The sequence below is a fragment of the Hermetia illucens genome, chromosome 1 (genome assembly GCF_905115235.1).
Source record: "Hermetia illucens chromosome 1, iHerIll2.2.curated.20191125, whole genome shotgun sequence".
In the NCBI taxonomy this organism is placed as follows: Eukaryota; Metazoa; Arthropoda; class Insecta; order Diptera; family Stratiomyidae; genus Hermetia; species Hermetia illucens.
Genome location: NC_051849.1, coordinates 208,290,928 through 208,314,711, shown reverse-complemented (window position 1 = coordinate 208,314,711; position 23,784 = coordinate 208,290,928). Strand labels below are relative to the sequence as shown.

Here is a 23,784-nt window from a genome sequence, read left to right as displayed (position 1 = left end):
TTATGTCCCTTATCTGAAGTCTTGCAGAGTAAGTAGGAGTTTGAGCCGAAGATAGGAAACTCCTTAAACTTGTATTTGGAGCTTGCCTTGAGGCTCTAAAGCTCTGCGTCGTCATTCTGCGCTCCGGCGATTGCCGTGTAATCGACCGCGGCAGGGACTGTGACCTCCGAGATTCGTGACAAATCGTCTGCAACGACGTTGTCTTTTCCAGATACGTGTTGTATGTCGGAAGTAAACTAATGAAGCTCAGTTGCCGAGGAGACACTTCGGCGTTTGTTTAAGCGCGAAAGTAAGGGGCCTGCCCTCAAGGAAGAAGCGGAAGTATTTAATGGAGAGGTACGCGACGAGTAACTCCCGATAGTAAGCGCTGTATTTATGTTGAGCTGGGTTGAGTTGTGTCAAAAAGAAGCTCAACGGTTGCCAGGTCTGATTCACCCGTTCGTGAAGAGCGGCGCCTACCGCTGTGTCTGAGGCATCGACGAACACAGCTAGGCGTGGATCTGGCCGAGGAAATGCTAGTAGTGTAGAATCAGCAAATTGTTGGCTGCTGGCCGCCTGTAGCCATAAGTGCGGGTGGGAGAGGAGTTGCCGACAGCCATTCGCAAGTTCTACAGTATCAACGGGGAGAACCGATATCTCAGTACCCAAGCCAATCAGAAAGTAACGACTGTTCAGAGTCGAAAATTGTACCCGAGCCTAGTTTTTTGTTGCGTTGAAAGCGCATCCGGTGGTATAGTTAGTCGCCTGAGCTCCGTATTTACGCTGATACCAGCAAATCGTCGAGGCCGATGAGGATGCCAGTGTGCGATTACCGGGACAACCTTTTCGGTAAGGAGACTTTGACCTACCTGAACGCAAAGTACCTATCGTTGTCGTAAGCTTCGGGACTGTGTAAGCAAGTGCCGTTACCATTGGTTTTAGATTTTCAATTTCCCAACTTGTGTCTCAAGAAACTTCCACGAGCACGGTGCGTGCGTACACCTCGTGGAATTCATCGGCCGTGGCAGACAACAGCTCCAATGACCCCGAGTCCGTGTAGGCTAAGGTAGCGAGGGTGCTTTCCGGGAACCGCTGCAACCAGAGGGACTTCAACAGATCTGAGCCGACCTTATCCCCACCCAGCTGCCTCATTTCTCGGTGCAGCTGGCTGGGACTATGGTCGCCCAGCGTGAGCTCGTTCAGTAAGTGATTCAGCTTACCTTCTTCTTTAAGCCTGACTTAGGAGCAATTCTCCAACACGTCCGTGACTAAACCAATTGTCTCCTCGTCGAGACTTAATGGGGGCGTGAGTAAAACGCGTGGTGCCTCCAATTGGCGAAACCATGCCGGCGGCTTGCGCCACCAAAAGAGGGGAACCCGCACCTAAACCACTGCTACAGGGGTATCGCACTTCCCGCGGGCTTGTCTTTCTTCGACATGTCAGCTAATGAGTGAAGCAGAGGTGGAACACTATAGCGGAACCTAACAACCTAAGCGAAACAAAAAAGCAAGGTGAACGCCTTCGGCGGATTTTTCTGTGTTTATAAGTGATGCAAAGACTTCAAAGGAAGGAAAGAACGTGTTAATGACTTGAAAGTCTCGACGATCAGAAAGGTCAACTGTTGAGCAATACGTGAAGAGAATTGAAGAGTCGGTGCTTAAAAATCATTGACAATTAGAGACTTTGTGAATATGGTTTCAATTGGATCAGTTGCAACAATTTTGATGAATTATTTAAGCCTCAGAGAGTCAAATCTCATTTGGGGTCAAAAGCGTCCAATTTCTTGCGAAAGAGCATAGATTCTTCGTGAATTTGTCACCAAAAATTCCACTCTCATCGACCTGCAACCGCTTTATTCACTTGAGTTGGCTCCGTGTGACCTCTGACTGTTTTCCTCAACTCAAAAACCGCTCCGGGTATATCGCTTTAACTATATATTTAAGAATTTTAATGTAAATCCCTCCGGACTTTGAAAGTTATACCGGGAAAAGGCTTTTTGGTATTTTAACGACTAAATTCAATTCAATCCCAGGTATATATAAACATTTAAGACGTTGACCTATATATATATATATATATTTCATATTTAGCCCCAGCCGCAAGAATAGTCGGAACGGCTGGTTCGGCAATGAATGTAAGCTAGCAAAAGAACTAAAGAATGTCACATTTCGAGTAATGTTGCTTTCTCTAAGAACGTGGGCACGGGAGAGACTTAACACGAGACTTATCTTGCTAGGCCAGATAGCCCCATACCCCCAGAACATCAATGGCTCATAACAAAGAAGCTTCACTCTCGGTAAATCAGCAACAGATCAGATTTTCTCTCTGCGGCAAGCGTTGGAATATGGCCATCAGTTGCACCATATTTTTGTCGACTTTAAAGCCGCCTATGAAAGTATAGCCAGGGTAAAACTGTACTGTGTATACGGTCATGAGGGAATTCGGTATCCCGACGAAATTGATAGGACTGACTTATAAAAACAGCAGGATCACTCTCGAGACCATTCGATATCAACAACGGTCTAAGACAAGGAGATGCCCTATCATGCGTCCTCTTTAATCTGGCACTGGAGAAAGTGATTCGCGATGCAGATGTAAATGTAAGAGGTACGATCCTCTTCAAGTCCACCCAACTACTGGCCTATGCTGACGATATCGACATCATGGGAAGAACCACCCGAGACGTACAAACTGCCTTCATCCAGATCGAGCAGGTGGCGCGAGATCTTAGGCTGCACATCAATGAAAGCAAGACAAAATATATGGTGGCAACGTCAGCACCGAAAACCAACCAACCAACAGCATTAAACCGCACTGGTCAAACGGGAAGAATAAAGATAAGAGACAACAACTTTGACACCGTTGATAATTTCTCCTATCTAGGGTGGAAAATCACAACCGATAACAGCTATGACGATAAAATCCGCACACGGTTGTTGGCTGCCAAGCCAATAGAGCCTATTTCAGGTTACAAAAACTGTTTCGCTGGAAACGCCTCACCATAGGGTCAAAGCTCTTACTATAAAAGATTATGACCTTGCTAGTCCTTATTTATTCCTCGGAGAACTAAGTTCTTAGCAAAAAAACCGTAATCTACATAACGACGAAATCTATGAGTGATACCACGACGGTCTAGTTATGGATAAAATCTGGCTTAACAGGTTGCGGTGAACGAGTAACCTGATCCATATGGATGAGGATGATCCAGCCCGGAAAGTCTATAAGGGCAATAACCATGGTAGAAAAAGAAGACGCGGCAGACCCTGCCTGAGATGGGCGGTAGCGTAGGTCAGGATGCCAGAGAGCTTTTAGGGATATCGAATTGGTGGACTTTGGCGTGAAGCCAGGGTGTCTGGAGTCCCTTATTATGGGAGGCCTAGACCAGATACCGGTTGTTGCGTCCGTGATGATGATGGTGATAAGACGGGGGTCCTTACAAAATCATCAAAAGTTCAACGTGGCAAAGGCAAGGGATTCAAAACGGTCCATAGTTTCTTCACAATAAATGCTTTGAACTTTCCAGTTGATAGGTCATGTAGACCAGAGGGAGACTTGCAGAATACCGAAATGTATGCTTAAGAGCAAAGTTCAAGGAAAACTCCCACCATTATTTTCCAAGCATTCACCGTTTTGTATATTTAATGTATTTTTTACAAAAGATGGTAAATTGTCATATAAAAAAACATCCTTCTTAACATGCTTTTTATAATTTGTTTCTAAGGATGCATTTTTGGAGTTAATAACATCCACCGTCTTCTGTAATTCTTTGAAAAATGATATAAAAAGAAAACACATTGTTTGGTGCTCTTGAAGATTAGAATAATGTTTAGTAAAAGGTTTCATTGTCATATGCATCAAAATAGGTGGGAAATTTTTTTTTGAATTTTGTGTAAATTTCACTACTTCTTACGGTAGTAGTACCTTAAAGATGCTCTTTGTAATCGACGGATCAACGAATGTCTCAAATCTAAAATTTACCGCAATGTCGTCCTTCCTGTCGCGCTTTAAGGTTCTGTGTGTTTGGCTACAAAAGGCAATGAAAGGCGTCTTGCGGTAATGGAGAAGAAGATAGAAGCTAGTAGCGTAACACGTTTGATCACATCCGAAATGAAAATATCCGTGATCGATATGGCGTTGCACCGATCGTGAAAAAACTGCGGAAAAGCCGTTTTCGATAGTATGGTTACGTAATTCGCGCCAATGAAAACTCACTTGCCAAGAATGGTCTGAACATTGAAGTCTATGGTAAGCGACCAAGAGGACGGCCGAAACAACGGCGGCTTGATACGCTGGATGGAGATTTAAGGGGGTCATCCCGTGTGAAGTGTGTTTTTTTTCGCTTTTTTGTGACGAACTGGATAAAGGTACAAATACGAATTTTTCACCATATATTGATTAATATCTTAAGCATGCATAGTAATTTTTCCAGTCCGATAACAACTAGGATTATTAGAAAATATTGAAGGCTAAATTTTTGTGTTTGTATTTTTTCAAGGCTTCTTAATGAATAAAAAAACTACCGAATGAATCGCAATTATCCTAGTTTGCGGACCGTAGAAATCTGTTCTGAATAAGCCCTGAAAACTTCAGAGATTTGCAGTTTCGAGAAAAACGCATTTAAAAAGTAGAATGCAATTTGCAACTATAAAATCTTAAGTGACCGTTAATCTGCTATACCTACTCCATAAACCTTAGATTTCTTGAAGAAACACATGTAAAGTCTTGGCTTCAATTCTTATGATTTTAGGAAAGTCATTTGGACCGACAAATACGCTTATTACCGAAATCGACATAAAGCTGGCATGTGACATTTTACCTGTTTAACACTGTAATTTCCAAATAACTACAAATATCAAAAAATCCCTTTGCCCATATATTCTACACTATACCTAGATACAATTGATTCGATTCCTCGGATCCGACACACGGGATAACCTCCTTAAAAGCCTTGCGATTGCATCCAGATCAGGCATTTGATAGAACCAAACGGTTAAACCGATCACGACGAGCTGATCTCGCTTGTGAACGGGACAAAGGCTGAAGGTAAAAAGTAGTACCTTAAAAAACTAAGCTACAGAATCAACATTAATTATACAAGGATGAAACAGGACAGGGTTCAGTTAAGGTCGTTGTGCTATACATGATGAATTAGAACATTGAGCACTAATTTGGGAAGTAAAAATGACATTGCCTCCTAGCTTATCGTTACGGTCTCAAAATTAAGTGCTCTTCAAGGCTTCGAATTGTTGTGTCTTCGATTATTAATAAAAATAAAACGACAGCCAACCACTTTAATATGGGTTAGAAATTAGAAACGAAAGAGACAATTGGATTTCGATATACTGTATTTGGTTTGTACGAGTCAACCCCGCGAACGAGACAAAGGCTGAAGAAAAAGAAGATACTGCATTTGGTTTGTTGACCAGGATTTTAACTAAAAAGAGAAATTTATTTTCGTCAAACTGGAAACAATTTGCAAAAATCTAGTAGTTATCTCCACCCTGATTTCCTTTCCTGAGAAATTGAAGATTTATTCCACATTGAAATACATAAAGCATTAAATTACTCGAACTAACATTTAATATAGTCCATATACGGTCTAACAAAAAGCTACATTTTTAACAGAACATAAGAACAATAGTGTAAAAAACATAAGTCACTAAGCCAGTGAATAGTAATTAAAATTCAATATAACAAGATGCAAGACAGACAAATTATTTATGGAAATATATCAGACATCCTCACGTTACTGCTTAGAAATTGATTATTATCCAAAAGAAATAATTCATTTAACGAAACAACATCTCCAACCAAATTATATGTTCGACTTATATCATTTTTTAGCTCCACAACCTCTTCCTCTCGTAGAGGCCTTACATTATCACGGGCAGGAAATGGAGTGATACGATAAAAAATATAGTTTGGAAAGTAATTGATTTGCAAGAAATTATTGTAACTGACCAACCAATTGTTTGTGATCGTCGGAATCGCTGAATGATTTTGAGCAATCTCTGGTTGAAAAATCTGTTGACCCACGTTTCTTTGCATTGTTGTTATTTGCACATTGGGCATTCGATTTCCGGAGGTTTTTTCGCAATTCGCGTTTTTCCGCGAGACTGTACTTCTAACTTTAAGAGTAGATTTTGTCTGCTTCGTTTTCGGTTCCGACTTGAGTGTATTCGGAAGACTTTTGGGAGGAGGAACGTTGAATGGTTTAAGTGGATTCTTTGAGTCATCTTTTAGGATTATAGCCTTGGGCACTGAAGGTTTCAATTTTCGAAATTTATCCGGCACATAAGGTTCGAATATTAAATTTTCCAAACCTGCAATTTTAGGAGCAGCTAATTGAATTGTGTTGGTATTCAATGGATAGCGATCAGTAACATTTGAAATTTGTTTTTGGTTGACTTTTTTTGGAAGCTTCTCAATTCGCTGCTTACCGTTTTTAGCTGATTGTTGTGAAGGCACTTTTTGAGGGATTTCTTGATTTGTTAACTCTGATCCATTTCGACATTTTTTCACGCCTCCTTGTGGTTTTTTTCCTACAATTCTCCTGATAACTAACTCACTGCCTATGATCCCTTGTTTAAAGTTTTGTGGGTCTTGTTGTTTTTTAAGTATTTTGTCTTTCACCAAACTGTTGCTAAGTAATTCGTTTAGTTTTGAGATAACTTTGAATTTCGTGTTGTTATAATCGAACCCTAAATTCAGTTTTGGTCCTGCAGTTGCTGCATCGTCCTCCTTTTTAAATTTGATTTGATTCGACTTTCTATGCATTATGTTAGTTACATGGAGAGCGAACGAAATATGGTTGGAATGGCTACCATTGGGTACAATGTAGCCTATCAAGGTCGACTCATCTATCTTAACTTTACGATCTAGACTGGACGCCTTAATTATGATAACAGGCTTGAAGGTTCGTATTGTTGCCAAACCAGGCGAGAAAACATATAATTCACCACTAAGATAAAGTTTATAGGTAATTGGTCGCCGAACTATCTCAAGTTGTGGAATAACTCGTTCAAGGGTCTCCTTCGATTCCTCATGTTCTGATTTTTTCTGATCATCTCTAGACCCCACAGTTGGCTCAATCACTACTCGTTGCAATTTTACTTCAAGAACAGAAGTTAATGTTACTTCCTTCCTAACGTTTCTTTTCTGTTTTTGAATTTTGCGAGCATTTGGCATCAATTGGAGGAACGGTTCTGCGTGTTGATTGCGTCGACGTGCACTCCTTGTACGCTTGGCGATCGGTGTTCCAGGCGCGTTTGGTGTACTTCCTCTTGCAATGCACAGGTCTTCTGATCCATATTTTTCGGTTATCGCAGACATTCTAGTATTCGAAATATTCTCCAAGGTTACTTTGGAAGCTCTTGGTGTTCTAGAAAAGAAACGATTCCTAAGAATAACTTTATCCTCTCGATTAGAGCCGATCTATTCAGAATCTCAACTTACCAGTGATTAATGTTCCTTTTTCTCTTTTTACATTATTCCTGCTTTCAACATTACATTCAATAGAAAAGTAAATTAGCCACTCACAACTACTATGTACCGAAAAACGTTTACAAATCGAAAGATTTATTAAAAGTGAAACGAAACAAAACAAACCCCAGCGCCGCCGAGTTGACAAACCTAACGAAATCCAGCTCTTCCTCATGGACGCACCGGAGTCTGTTGCTATACCGACTTTTTTGGTCGTTTTTTGTTCGTCGTATTGTCCATCTTCATTGCGTTGTGCCAATTGGTCCATATTCAGCGAATCCAGCCACAGATCCGCGAAGACCTATAGCCATGCTCAGAACCCGACGAAAATTGTGACGTCAGTTCAAATTCAAAATTACTTTCAAATTTTTACTGTTGTTATTAAAGTAATGAGAGGGAGGAAGAAAAGGGGATTCCCCTGAAACGGAGTTTTTTTCAGGGAGTCGGAATAGAAATTTCATTAGAAAAAAGACATAATAGAAGTGCCCGCATAGTTTGCATCCGAGGTTCAGCTTTTTTTCCGTATAACTTTCGCTTTGAGCTGTGATTTTCTGTTTAAGGCCCCGGGGGGAGCGTCTGATGGATGAGAGTATCAAGTGGAAAAATTGATCAATCTATAACGTTTTATTTCTGAGGATTGCGGGAGTCCCCACCTTTTTAATGCATGAACTACTTTTTTTATGTGAAATACTTGCTTATTACATTAAATAGGGACTTATAGTTTCATCATCATCAACAGCACAACTTCAAACATCCCGGTTTTGTGCCGCGGTCCACCAATTCGATATCCCTAAAAGCTGCCTGGCGTCCTGACCTACGCCACCGCTTCATCTCAGGCAGGGTCTGCCCCGTCTTCTTTTCTACCATTGATATTGCACTTATAGACTTTTCGATCTGGATCATCCTCATCCATACGGATTAAGTGACCCGCCCACCGTAACCTATTGAGCCAGATTTTATCCGCAACCTGACGGTCATGGTATCGCTCATAGATTTGGTCGTTATGTAGGCTACGGAATCGTTCATACTCATGTAGGGGCCAACAATTCTTCGGAGGATTCTTCTCTCGAACGCGGCCAAGGGTTCGCATTTTTTCTTGCTAAGAAGCCAAGTTTCCGAGGAATACATGAGGATTGGCAAGATCATTGTCTTGTACAGTAAGAGCTTTGACCGCCTGCCAACAACCGTATTGTAACTGTTATCAGTTGTAACTTTTGACCCTAGATAGAAGAAATTATCAACGGTCTCAAAGTTGTAGTCTTCTATCTTTATTCTTCCCATTTGACCAGTGCGGTTTGATGTTGTTGGTTGGTTACTTTGTCTTGCCTTCATTGATGTGCAGCCCAAGATCTCGCCCCGAATGCCGCCTGCTCGATCTGGATGAAGGCAGTTTGTACGTCTCGGGTGGTTCTTCCCATGATGTCGATATCGTCTGCATAGGCCATTAGTTGGGTGGACTTAAAGAGGATCGTACCTCTTGCATTTACTTCAGCATTACGGACTACTTTCTCGAGGGCCAGGTTAAAGAGGACGCATGATAGGGCATTCCCTTGTCCTAGACCGTTGTTGATGTCGAATGGTCTCGAGAGTGATCCTGCTGCTTTTATCTGGCCTCGCAGACTGGTCAGGGTCAGCCTAGTCAGTTTTATCAATTTCGTCGGGATACCAAACTCTCTCATGGCCGGGTACAGTTTTACCCTGGCTATGCTATCATAGGCGGCTTTAAAGTCGATGAATAGATGGTGCAATTGGTGTTCATATTCCAACAGTTTTTCCATCGCTTGCCGCACAGAGAAAATTTGATCTGTTGCTGATTTGCCTGGAGTGAAGCCTCCTTGGTATGGGCCAATGATGTTCTGATCGTATAGAGCTATCCATTCTAGCAAGATAGCGGAGAATATCTTATGATTCGCCAGTCATCAGGTATTGATTCGCTGTCCCACACCTTGGGTACAAGTTAATGAACGAACCACTTGATGTAATTGGTCGCCTCCATATTTAACCAATTCGGCTGTAATTCCATCGGCTCCTGGCGACTTATGATTTTTAAGCCAATCAATTGCAAGTTTCTTCTATACTTGGTGATGGCAGTATTTGTCCGTCGTCTTCAGTTGGCGGGATCTCCAACTCGCCGATGTTCTGATTGTTCAGTAGTTCATTAAAGTACTCAACCCATCGCTCCAATATGTCCATTCTGTCGGAAATCAGATTTCCTTCTTTGTCTCGGCAGGATCAACATCGAGGTGGGTAAAACTTCCGCGCCTGGTGCGGTTGCTCCCTGTACTTTCCGAGTTCAGAGACTTGTTGGTTCCCTTGACTTCCTTTTTCCGTCTGTGAAGTCGCTTCTCCGCTCGACGGAGTTCGTGATAAGTCTCTGCGCGTGCCCGCGTCCTTTGAGAATGCAACATTACTCGGTATGCGGCATTCTACCGTTCCGTAGCTAGCTTACATTCATCGTCAAACCAGCCATTCCGACTCTTTTTGCAGCTGGGGCCAAGTATGTTTGTGGCCGTATTTATGATAACGTTCTGCATGTTTGTGGCCGTATTTATGATAACGTTCTGCATGTTTGTGGCCGTATTTATGATAACGTTCTTTAGGTGATTGTGAAGATCATTTGTTGATGTTCCATCTCCAGGATCTCTGTTGACTGCTGTCCAACGCTGTTACATCAGCCCTATATTGGAACAGGGTATCGGCTAGCTGCTTGGCAGCTTCATCTCTGTACAGGGAGCGCACGTTCCATGAGAAAATGCGTAATTCCTTTGTCGTTTCCGGGTTCGTCGTTGTATTATCCGTCAAGTCCCAGGATCTTGTTGGGGCTTCGTAACAAGTTGTTTTTCGTGTAGGGTTGTCAGCCCTACCCGACCCCTAACCTGGAGGACCAGGTAGTACAATTTGTCCCGTTTTTAGGCACGGGCGACTCGCCTTCATCCTTTTCCGTCTGCAGCTTTTTATTAAGAAAGAGCTCCCAGCAGTCACCACGTGGAGGTGAAGATAGGGTTTGATAGTAGAGCTGTTGGTGTTGGTTCAGCAGGCGTTTCCCAGGTTCCATATTTTGATTGATAGTTGATGAAAGGGTCATGTTTCCACGATCTGAGGCCGTCGTCAAATGTTCGTTTCGGTGTTGAGTAAGTCCCACCAAAGGAATGAATTGCGGGGAACATTTCAGGGCCGCACGTCTAAAGGCTCTTTCTAAATGAAATATCGAACTTCAATCTCTGTGATAGAGAGTCGGGTATGTTCATTAGGTCTCTTTTCGAAAGTAATTCTACTTTTCTTCTTAATTTACCCTATAAGCAACAGTGTAGTTTCCCAAGTAAAGATCAAAATTGTATACAATTTGGTGCTAATAAAGTACGAGATAAACCACTGTAAAATTGCACTTTTTATTAAAACTAATCGTCTACGATTCACTGCAAAAAATATCAAAAAAGCTGACAGATATTCATTTAAAAATCAGGAAAGGATCCCACCAAGGAGGTGAACATTGTCACATGACTTGTATTGCAGCCGATAAAGTAATATGTCGTTACAAGCGCAGGAACAAGAGAAAGGAGAAAAGTCCCTGGAAGATGTGGGAATGGCCAACTTAAAAGAAGAAATAAGATCTTACTATAATTTGGGGAAAGAGGAAATTTCTGTAGGCGATTTAATGGAATTTTCAAACGAAGAATTTCTTGAAAGTAACATTCGGTTGTCGGATGTTATAACGTGAGCGTTCTTGTGTTATTTATGTTTTTCAATTTAAACTATCTTAAAATGAATTGAGCTGATTTTAAAAAGAATTTAGTAGTTTATATCGGAAGCTGAAACAATAAAATTTAACATTTTCAATTCAATTAAATTGGTGTTCTCATGTGAAGGCCGTTTTGCGAGTTTTTTTTTTTTTAATTTTACTGTGAGAAAAGTAAGTAAGTATTTATAGCACAAGAACAGTAAGAAATACAGCAGAAGTCGTGGAGAGATTGAAGGAGTGCCGTAGAGAGGACGACGAAATCCTGGTCTCATAAGATATAAAGGCACTATTTTTTAGCATTCTAGCATCGATAGTACTCCGGAGGCTAAAAGAAAGTCCAAACTGTATACCAAACTAGTGGCGACATGTATGTCAGAAAATTATTTTACTTTTAGAGATAGATTTTATAAGACGATCAAAGGGACAGCGACGGGTAATCCATTATCCCCACTATTAAGTGAAATTTTCATGGCAGACCTAGAAAAGAAAATGGAACGACAGATGACCAAACTTAGAGTTTGGTTACGCAATGTGAATGATGTTCTGACCATTGTAAAGGAGGGGGATAAGGAAGACATACTTGACCAAGTCAACAAGTGGTCCCCTAATATAAAATTCGCGATGGAAGAGGAATCAAACGGTGGCATTGCTTTCCTCGACAACAGAATACTAAAGAGGAATAACGGCTTCGAATTCGACATATATAGGAAGCCACCGAGTACACAACGTACCATCGTCAGGAGGTCTAACCACTCACACCAGCATGAAGTAGCCACCTACCAATCCATGGTGTACAGACTTTTGTCTATACCTCTTAGCAAAAAAAGTTTTGAAAAAGAAGAGACATACATTGCGCATACAGCCACAAAAAATGGATTTCGGTCTACTCTAATCCGGAGCTTAATTAGGAAGATGCAAGGTACGAAGGAACGAATCGCCTAACAACTTTGTTCAAACAAGAGAGGAGGAAGATGCACACACAACGAGGCATCTATATTCACTTATACCACAAGGGGAATATGTTAATTAAGATATAATTAAATCCTAGGCATTAAGATAATTAGATTAAAATAATTAGTATGTATTTAGATTAAGGATATTTCTGGGATTATTCCGCTGAAGAAGCCAGTAAGTGGGATCCGAAATACGTATTCGGAAAATAAACGAAAATCATTTAAGAAAATTAGTATCTGTTTATTTGTTCGGATATGAATTTTGTCAATGCAAACATGTCGGGCGCAACACGGAATGCTATTCAACACTACCTCAGGAAGGCGAGAGGATTTGAAGAAGAAAGAGGAAGGTCCCCTTTCCTAATCCCGTTGACGAATTGTGGCTGCCAGGGGCCCTTTAAAAGTCATGGCACCTCAAAGTGGAGCTATTTTGATGTTGAAACGGTTGGGTTTAACTTCGCACCCCAACCCTACAAGCATAAAGGAGAGAATGAAGAAAGAAGCGAGAAATCCCTTCCCTCAAGCATCATTGGAAATTCGCAGCGGTCAGCCCCTTTAAAAAGTTATGGCGTTTAAAATTGAAGGAGTCTTGATATTAGCATGATAAAGTTTGATCTGCCAGCTCCAGCTTCGAAGAAGGACGTACGTATGTATCAACGGATAAATCACCGATCGACGGCAAATGGACAATTAGTTATATGTAAAACATGTCTTAGATCTCATAATTCCATTATCTTTATTGGAAAGGTAGCAGAAAATTTGGTTGACAAACCGTTGCTCATACAAATAAGGGTGGCAGATAAACAGATTTTGGTGTAGTAAATCGGTTTTAAATGTGCTTCTTCACTTATTTCTTGTTGTCGTTTGACCTTACAGAAAAGCGGTTGCCATTTTGATGCGTAAATCAATCACAAAATAATAAACAATCCGAGTTAATCCATTGGTAATAACATGTAACATCCGAAAAAATCACCTTTATTTCCGTTTTAGTGCCATCTACAATGTCAAATCAAATTTATTAGCAACAAATTCATCTATCCATGTTTTCAACCCATCCAATTCTCTGACTGTCAAAGTGACATTTTCAATACCGGAGAGTGCGGTCTGACCGAGTTCAAGAAATGTTGTCCATTCCTATAAATAAGTTTGGCCGTGATTTTATATTAAAAAATCAAATTCCGGCAATCATACAAGCAAGACTCGGACATACATTGCGGGGGAAGGCTCCAGGTGTTGCGCGGAGCATAGAACAACGGCTGCGAGGTAGATCATAATATTTGCTAGGGTTATGTCTTAAGACGTCTTAGCGCATTTCTTATTCTACCTTTGCAGATGACAATCCTGTTGATGAGGAGGTCGTGAAACCAGTGAATATTGGGTTCCCGAAACTCAGGGCACCTCGTTCAGTGGAACTCAAGGAACGTATTAAGCTTGAGAAACAGAAGAGGCAAAATGTTGAGTTGGAGAAGAAAGCGACGAGTAACACTTGTAAGTTGTGGTGGGAACCGTAGTTTAGTTTACTGGTGGGAGTTGCAGCTCCGAGCACTCAAGCCATTGTTAGGTCCACAGTACTATGCCGGAAATTGCCTATTCAATGGCTTCCCGCCTAAGGCGTTCGAAGGCTTTAGCGAATCTGCGAACATTCTCCAGAAGCAGAGGGGGTGCAGATTCTTCATTGAAGAAAACGTTGCCAAGGTGTCTTCGTCTGGGATCTGAGGAGACCGGGCAGTTGCATAAAAAGTCCAGGGCTGTTTCTTCCTTCTAATCCTCTTCACATTGGCTGCACATAGCCAAAACTACCACCTCAATCTTCTCCATATGGTAGTTTAGGGAGCAGTGTCCCTTTAGAAGCCCTACTAGGGTTTTCATGTCCGACTTCTTAAGAGGTAACAAAAATGCCGCTCTAGTGAACCCAGGCTCTTTCACAAGGATGTTCGCCTGCCGGCTACTCGGCTGCGTGAATCCTTGCAATTTTACCCTTCAGAGTAGACTTGACAGTGGATGGCCGGATTCCAAAAGCTGGTTCTGACCCCACCATTGTGGACCCTCGGCGAGCCAGTCTGTCAGCCTCCTCATTAACGGCAATGTTAGAGTACCCCGACACCCACATCAGTAATGTTTTGTTCATTCGGCCAAGTTTCAGCAGCACCTGATGTCAACTCCACACCAACTGGCTTGATATGTCGTTGCTGTTTAGTGCTGATAATGCCGCTTGATTCTCGGAACAGATTCCAGTTAACCCGTTGGGGAGTGCCGTCCCCACGTACTCCAGGATGGAGATCAGACCCGAGTCTGCAAGGGACTCATCTGAAGTGACTTTTGCCACGAAGCCTCACCGGAGGTTATCTGATACTATGGAAACCGGGATGGCCCTCTGAGAGCAAATGCTCCAGGAGAATTCTCGTGTGTTCTCGGCCCGGTTATTTGCGGTTGGCCCCCTTGTGGGAGTTTCATGGTGGTTCTGGTTATGCCTATATCGCGGACAGAACACCTCGGAGCTCAAGTGTGGAGTTGCGCTGTACAACTCGGGTGTCGTACCCCTTAGTTGCGGCAGAGGTGTTGGATAGGCCGTGCATCCACTGGTATGAATGCTGAGCCTGCACTCAGTATAAACCAGTACCGCTGCGCCAGTCATGGCGGGGCTCTGATTGTGGTCCCCAAATCAATCCGTGTCCGAAGAGGACCGTGGGATTATGCCTACACGGTAGGTACCCACGTTAAACCTCCAGATTCGAATAGTGCGATCCCTCCATTTTTGTCGCAGACATTCTTCTGCTGCCAATGAAACGGCAAATATCTCCGCTTGGCATATGGTCGTTATTTTTCCGAGGGGTCGGGCCAGTTCCATAATCGGATTCAGAGCACATCCCTGCGCCCGATCCGCCCACCATGACTGACCCTTCGGTGAAGATTATTAAGTCTGTAATCTGAAAAGACTCATGGCCATTTGTCGACTATTCTTCTCACTCGGTGATTACGACAGTGTATGTCTTTTCAAAGACGAATCTGGAAACCATATTTTCGGTCGGCATCAGAGCTATCGGATCTTTGTCAAGGAATTTTCAGATAGACGCATGACTGTTAGATTGGCCGCCTTTTGACCCTCTAATGGTATCGGTCTATATGCGACGTTGACTGCTTTCCGTTTCACCTCCAAGTGAATAGGGGATATTTAGGGTAGATTTAGGATAGTTCCAAGTGCCGCACTCATTGCTCCCGTAATACTTAGGCAACCAAGCCTCTGCAGCTTCCTGCTGTTAGCAAAGTTCAATCTCGGCCACCAAACGATGCATGCATACATCAAAATAGGTTTTGTTATGGATGTATACATTCAATGTATCCGTTTTTGTGAAAGTCCCCAGGTTTTACCTATCGCATTCCTACAGCACCAGAGCAATCTTCAGGATTTCTGATGTTGTTCCTGGATATGGTGCTTTCACGTTAACTCGGAATCGACATGTACTTCTAAATACTTGACTGTTTGTGCCAGCTGGATTTCCGCTCCTGCTAAAGTGGGTAGCGTATAGCTGCCTCACCTGACGTTCCTAGTGAACATAACTAGTCCAGTCTTCCTAGCTTTCACCGTGAGTGCATTGCGGAGGCACCAACTGTGGATTTCATGCAGAGTTGCATTCAGGCGTTCACATAGGGCTAGGCCGTCCGCAAATGCTTGTGCGAAGACTTTTTTGTCCTTCAGGAGTCACAGCAGGGTATCCATTACCAAGAGCCACAACTGCGGAGAGAGAACCACTCCCTGTGGGCAGCCCCTAAGATATCATGCCTCAATAGACTTCTGGCCGACCGATATGTGGATTTTTCTCCACTCTAGCATGTGAAAGATCCAACTGATTAGCAGCGGTTCGATTCCATGCTGTCTTGCCGCGAACGAGGCATAATTGAAGACATCTTCGATGTCCATGAATGTGCCTAAAGCGTATTCCTTTTCGGACATCGCCTTTTCAATTTTTGCCGTGAGTTCATGGAGTGCTGTCTCCGTGGATTTGCCTTTCTGGTAGGCGTGTTGTCTATGGTGAAGTGGCCACTTAGGAATGTGTGTATCGCCTATGAACCGATCGACTAGTCTTTCTAGTCCTTTTAGTAGAAAGGACGTTAGACTGATCGGTCGGAAGCTTTTTGCGTCTGTGTAGGTGGGTTTCCCTGGTTTGGGAATGAATAACACCTTCAAATCATGCCAGTTAATTTGAATATAACCGTGTGCTAGGCATGCGCGATATATATATTCCGAATATGTAGACCGATGTCATTCACTCCCTCGATCACTAGCGCAGGAATGGTGCCATCCGGAACTGCAAATTTGTATCTATGGAACGAGTTAAATGTCCATTTTACTCGCTCCACTACTACTACTTTGCATGCCAGATTCCAGTCTCTCGGTTGAGGGCTGTATTCAGCTGTTGGCTCCGAGATTAGATTTTGGATGCTGCCTGGGAAGTGCACTTCAAACAAATGGTTTACCGTTTCGTCATCGCTTTCTGTGTATCTTCCGTTCTGTAAACGTAAATAACCCAGTTTCTGGCTACGTTCTTTAACCAGAATCCGCTTCAGCTTTGAGGTTGCCTCCTCCTTTGCCGCCAAATGTTTTGCCAAATCCGAGTTCCACCATGGTGTTTTACCCTTCTTTGGCATCTTGAGTGGACAGCTTTCTTCGAAAGCTTCTTTTATGCTAGTTGAGATCATCTGGGTTGTCTTCTTAATCCCAGCAATGGAGTTGATGCGCTTCAAAGGGACCGTGACTTGGGTGCTCAATTCTAGTTTATGCGTCACCCAATCTGTCTTCCGCGGATTTCGAAATGGAGTGGGTGAAGGTGGACCCATGCCCATTACGAAATCAATGCGTCTGTGATCCGAGAGTGTGATATCGTTTGATACTTTCCACTCTCCGACCAGAGCCGCGATGTCAGGGGATGCCACCGTGATGTCGATGACTACGTTGAAGAAAGTGAGTTCATTGCCCAAACTAAGGATCTGCAAATTGGTTCCTACTAGATACTCCAGTGGTCTCGATCCTCTTGCATTCATGTTGGATAAGTCCAGTTGCCTCTTTACAATGCTGCAAATTTATTTGGGAAATGTGGCACCTCATCTACGCTTCAGATGAAGATGCCGAGGGCTGCACGCCCGCTTCAATGATTTTAGGAGCCGACACTTGTCCCTAGCTCATAGTAGAGCCGGCAGCCCGATTTGAGAAAAGTTCCCGGCCTATCGGCTCTCTCTCCTGTTTTGCTGCCTAGCAGCAACCAACGCTCTTCCTCTGGAAGCCAGAGGAAGCACTTTTTGAATGATGGAAGCTCAGAGATCCTTTTCAAGGTTAGTCGCGCACCCTCCCACACATCGTTGAGGGAGGAGCAGTACTGTTTAGTCGTAACATTTTACGGTATACACCTACCGACTCAAAGCAAACTTGATGCCTTGCGAGGATCCTTACAACTAGGAGGAGTTTCCTCCTAAGCTGTTCGCACTGCTCGGTATCGTAACCGGATGGATTAGAGTCGTCAAACAAGACCCATCGATCGACTTCGGTAGCCTTGGCTGCAAATGAAGGCCTAGCCGTTGCAGGCCGAGCCCTTTTTGCTGACTTTTGTGTCGAAGAGTTAGGATCGTCTGAGGATCGCTGCCGCTTTGGTTTCCTCTTAGCCGCAGGTGCCCCAAACGATTCTTTCCCTTCAACTTTTCACATCCCTTGGGTTATGATTTGCCCGGAGGCGGTTTGGCATCCGTTTACAGGTGCTTACCCATGGGCAAGCATTTAGCCGCAGTAAGTGGCGCCGATTGGAGTCTGTGATCAGGAGTGCTGACAGAAGGGGTCTGCTTCGGCTCGTCCCTTAAGGATTAGGTCCCGATTAGATTGGTTCCCACCTGAGTAAATGGAGAATATGAGTCTAGATACAGGTTCTCTATCAATGAGCTTAGGGTTGCCCCTCACTCGGGGTTGGATCGTCACGATAGAGGTTTAATTGTATTTGTTCAAAAGGTTTTCGTTTTCTCATAATTGGCTGCCGTGGTCTCAGTTTTATCGGGGAAAGTAGGTCGATCTTGGCAGAGCCCCTTTTTGCCGAGACAAGGCTAGTTGAAACTGGGGGTCGCCTGGTACCCAAAGTTCACCGTTCACGGCAACATCCTAACCCCTGTGACCATTCAGCCCTCGGCACGGTAGTCACACCTTGACTTGGGGTTTTGGGAAACATAATTCCGGAGTTAATCATGAAACCTTTTTTGAAAAGCATCCAGAATGTTGTTCTCATTAAGACGCTCCTTTTTTTTCCAAAAATATCCTCCTTTAGTGCAAATCGACCTGGATCAAGTGCGAGCAGATAGCTTGAAGTCTAACCGCCAACATCAATTAGTGGATTTGATTCATCATTTCGGCATTTACAAGGATTTGTTTGGCGCTGCTTACTTCGTGCCCAGGGTACCCCTCGATATTCAGGTAGGCAACTGATGTCTATATTTTTTAACATTGCCTTTGGGGTACTAAATACTGATTCGTTCGTTATAGTTTACAATTTCGGAGGACAAGGCCCTGCCAGTCTATTTTGGAAACTTAATTTCACCGACCGAAGCATCAAAACCACCGAAAGTTCAGTTTGATGCGTCGACGGACATTATTACTGGGCAGGTGAGAAGAGTCTTATATTTTACGTTGCACGATAATGAACAAATTTTCCACCAGAAAACAAATGAACAATCCTTTTGGACTTTGATTGCTACCAATCCAGACGGACATTTCTCCGGTGAAGAGAAAGAGTACATTCACTGGTTCATGTAAGAAAAATTTACTGATTTTAGCCGCAAAATCTACAAATTTTAGTTTTTTCGCAGATCAAATATTCCAAATGGCGAAGTAGAAAAAGGCGAGGTAATCGCGCCTTACATTCAGCCGTTCCCTCCGAAGGGTCTTGGCTACCAGCGGTTTATCTTCATTCTCTACAAGCAGAACAAAAAGCTCGATTTCACCTCATACAAAGTGGAGAAACTGTGAGTATTGCACCAAATTAATGCTTAGACATAGTAGAGTTTGATACCTAACCCTTAATTTTCCAGAAACGATCTAACGAAGCGAACATTCAGTACCCATGACTTCTATAAAAAGTATGAAGCAGATATAACACCAGCTGGACTGGCATTTTTCCAATCCACATGGGATAAGAACATCACTGAATTCTACCACAAAGTTTTAGGTGAGCCCTCACTTCACTCACTATCGAAGGTTCGTCTTAAAAAAAATTGTTTTTATAGGAATGAAAGAACCAAGTTACGAATATGACTTCCCCAAACCATTCTTACGAGACCCAGAGTGGTTCCCGCTGAGACAACCGTTCAATTTGTATTTAGACAAGCATCGTGATCAGAAAGAGGTAAATTGACCCATACACACCCGCCCCCTCTCCGGAGTTTTATCAATATTTTTGTTTTTATTATTATAGGTAAATAAGGACTACTTGAAAAAAGTTCTAGCAACAACACATCCGTTCAAAGGACCTGAACCACCACTCAAGTTCCCGAACGCACATCCTATTAGAGGCGTTCCCTCTTGGCTCAAAACGGAGATTAAGAAGGATCGTTTGAAGATAGGAAGAATCAATGATTATTAATAGTTATAGCAAGAATTTTACAAATATATCTTTATTAGTGAAAAATGAATGTTTGATTTTCGAAAATAATGTCTAGTGAGAAAACACTTAACTTACAGCACCTAAAGTGACGTAATCTGAAAAGCCAATCACAGTAATATGTGTAGGTGTTTCGGCGTGGAATCCTCGCAAGGATAAGCGGAAACACTCTTTCCAAACCTCGTTAAAAAATTATAACGTTTACGCCTTCGTGAAAAGTTTTGACGCTCCAAATGGACTTTGATCATTCCTGAGTGGGAGGGGTAATGGGGAAGGTTCCCTTCTTTAATGCCTTTGAAAAATCGTGTCATTCTCTGTTAAACAGTTGCGGGGTGGAGGGGAAAGGTGATGTCCATCTCTCTGAAACCCTCTGCACAACATGACCAATAGTTGACACAACAATAAGCTTACGAAGGATATCAAATAGTGACCGCTAAGAGTTTTTAGCGGGTATAGAAATTAGGGATCTTTTTCTTTCTCTTACGTACCCTCTTCACTTCTCCTTCTTCGGGGCAAAGCGAACTTCACCATGATGATGTCAAAATACCGCTCACTTGAAGTGTCATAACTTTTTAAGGAGTGACCGCTGCAAACCTGATCGCTATACTTTTCGTCGGAGTTGAAGAAGGAAGTCCTTTCCTCCATCATCATCAACCGGTATCCGGTCTAGGCCTGTTTCAATAAGGAACTCCAGACACCCCGGTTTTGCGCCGAGGTCCATCAATTAGACCCGCCCACCGCAACCTTTTGAGCCGGATTTTATCCACAACCAGACGGTTGAAGTATCGTTCATAGATTTCGCTGTTATGTATGCTACGGAATTGTCCATCAACGGCTTCAAAGTTGTAGTCTCCCATCTTTATTCTTCCCGTTTGACCGTGTGTGAATGTGCAGTCCGAGATCCCGCGCCGCCTGCTCGATCTGGATGAAGGAGGACTGTACATCTCGGGTTGTTCTTCTCATGATGTCGATATCGTCAGAATAGGCCAGCAGTTGGGTGGATTGAGAGAGGATCGCACCCCTCGCATTTACCTCAGCATCACGGATCATTTTCTCCAGGGCCAGGTTAAAGAGGACGCATGATAGGGCATCCCTTTGTCTTAGATCGTTGTTAATGTCGAATGGTCTTAAGAGTGATCCTGCTGCTTTTATCTGGCCCCGCACATTGGTCAGGGATAGCCTAGTTAGTCTTATTAATTTCGTCGGAATAACGAATTCTCTCATGGCTGTGCACAGTTTTACCCTGGCTATGCTGTCATAGGCGGTTTTAAAGTCGACGAAAAGATGGTGCAGCTGATGTCCATATTCTAACATTTTTTCCATCGCTTGCCGCAGAGAGAAAATCTGATCTGTTGCTGATTTGCCTGAAGTGAAGCGTCTTTGGTATGGGCCAATGAGGTTCTGGGCGTATGGTGCCATCCGGTTTAGCAAGATAGCGGAGAATATTTTACACATGGTACTCAGCAACGTGATATCTCTATAACTGCTGCACTGTGTGATATCCCCCTTTTATGTATGAGACAGATAATGCCTCGTTGCCAGTCGTTAGGCATTGATTCGCTATCCTATACCTTCAGCGTAAATTGATGAACCACTTGGTATAGCTGGTCGCCCCCATTATTAACCAATTCGGCTGTAATTCCATCGACTCCTGGCGATTTATGGTTTTTAAGCCGGTGGATTGCACGGACTGTTTCTTCTATTCTTGGTGGTGGCAGCATTTGTCCGTCGTCTTCAGTTGGCGGGACCTCCAACTCGCCGATACTTTGGTTGTTGAGCAGCTGCGTTCTGCCAGAAATCAGATTTCCCTCTTTGTCTTGACAGGATGAGCATTGAGGTGTACGAGGCTTCATTCTGCTGACTTGTTGGTAAAACTTGCGTGCCTGGTGTGGCTGCTCCCTGTATTTTTTAAGTTCACAGACCTGTTGGTTCTCCCAGGCTTCCTTCTTCCGTCTGGAGAGGCCCATGTATGTTTGTGGATCACTTTCCGCGCAAACCAGGTACTTCCAACAACCATTTCGTGCGATACTGCTAACTGAATAATCCGCAATCCGTTATCATTGATATCCCTATGTAAGCTATGGGAGCCGACGTATCGCCTGAATACGGGATCCGTCTGACTGAAATTTCTCGGCCACTTGATAACCCCTGACGGTATCCAACTTGACCTAGACAAGATTGAGGCGATAAACAGCGTTCCCTTATCAACCACGGTAAAGGATCTGCGAAGGTTCTTGTGCATGTTAAACTTCTATCGTCGCTTCTCGCCCAACACCGCTCCTCACCAAGCAATTCTGAACGCTTACTTGTCTGGGTTCAACATTAAAGACTAAGAACTTGTGGTCTGCTGAGGCCGTCCATGCGTTTGAGACACTCAAACAGTAGCATGTTGATGCAACACAACTGTCATTTCCTCAGACAGATGCACCCTAGCTGTGTTCGTTGGTGCCTCAGATACAGCGGTAGGAGGCGGTTTACACCAATGGGTGAACCAAATCTGGCAACCGTTAAGCTTCTTTTCAAAACAGCTCAACCCAACTCAACGCAACAACAGCACCTGCGATCGTGAGCTACTCGCCGCGTAGCTCGCTATAAAATACTTCCGTTTCTCCCTTTAGGTCAGGCCGTTCACCGTGTTCACGGACCACAAGGCCCACACTTTCGCGCTTAGACAAAAGTCCGACAAAGCGTCCCCCGCCAACTTCGGCACTTGAGTTATATCAGCCATTTTACTTCTGATATTCAACGTGTCTGGAAAAGACAATGTTGTTGCAGACGCTTTGCATCGAATATCGAAGGTTTCAGTCCCTGCCGCGGTCGATTATGAGGCAAGGAAGGACAACGCAGAGCTTCAGAGCCTGAAATCAGACTCCAAATACAAGTTCAAGGAGTTTCCTATTTTTGTTTCCAACTCCTACTTACTCTGCAAGACTTCAGATAAGGTACCTGGGCCATTTATTCTGGTCGACCTTATCAATGAAGTAGTTCACGCGCACTCAGGCATGAGGACGACGAACTGGTTAGTCACAGGAAAATACTTCTGGCCATCCGTGAACAAGGACGTAAACGCTTTTCTCTACGAGACCTCAGATAAGGGGCCCAGGCCATTCATTCCGGTCGATTTTCGCAGAGAAGTATTTCACGCAATACACGACCTTGGGCGCCCAGGCATCAGGACGACGGACCAGGGAATGCAATCCTAGTCTACTTTTTTCGTGGAGTTAGGTAAGCTCGTTAGCTTCAAGCGGCATTGAATTATTGCATACCACCCACAGCCACACATGGTATGCTGGAACGTTGGCACCAGACACTCAAGACCGTTTTAATGTTTCGCGATGATCTGTCGTGGTCCCAGTCCTTGCCTTTCGCCCTCCTTCGCCTCCGCACAGTTCACCGAGAGGAGTTTACCACCAGCCCCGCGGAGATGGGGAGAGCCATCTACTCCCCACCGCTCCTGTGTTGGATATCAGAGCAGGATTAAGTGACTCCGGCATGCTGCCCCTGCTCAGGGACGCGGTTTTGAAACTACGGCCGACTCCGCCTTCACGATACACAACTCCGGAAGTTGACACCCCAAGGAACCTCGAGACATGTTCACAGGACCTCATTATCCTTCTGGCAGATCGTTGGGAGCGGAGTGATGTGCGGTTGTTCGGAGTCATGAACCACGACATTGCCGTTTTGAATTCGCCTCCGTCGACGCACTGTGCTGCCGGTCGAAAGCTAAAGAAATCATTATAGAATTGCGTACGAAAACGATGAAAAATCAACTGGAAATTCCATGGACTCCCCCATCCGTTGACGATGTACTAGCGTCTGTTTTCACGCGGAACACAATACCCGTGCACGAGAAACGCTTCCGTCCGCATTGGAGAAAATGCTCCCAATTTGCCAGTTCAATCTGAGAACAAAAGTTCAGAACTGTTGCGTGTTTGCATGCTTTATAGTATATTCACAAAGTTTCAGTTCAATTCGATGATGATCATTTCGATTTGGGTG

At 43.6% G+C, this 23,784-nt stretch overlaps 1 protein-coding gene across 1 annotated transcript; it reads left to right on the top strand.

Moving 5' to 3' along the window:
- Positions 1-13,237: 13,237 nt before the first annotated feature.
- On the top strand, positions 13,238-19,805 carry LOC119658425 (39S ribosomal protein L38, mitochondrial). Its single transcript, XM_038065826.1, has 9 exons — positions 13,238-13,417; positions 13,487-13,642; positions 18,457-18,602; positions 18,672-18,791; positions 18,846-18,937; positions 18,995-19,150; positions 19,217-19,353; positions 19,412-19,530; positions 19,600-19,805. Exons 1-9 carry the CDS (start codon positions 13,276-13,278, stop codon positions 19,765-19,767), a joined length of 1,236 nt encoding a protein of 411 aa, XP_037921754.1. The 5' UTR covers positions 13,238-13,275; the 3' UTR covers positions 19,768-19,805.
- Positions 19,806-23,784: the final 3,979 nt, after the last annotated feature.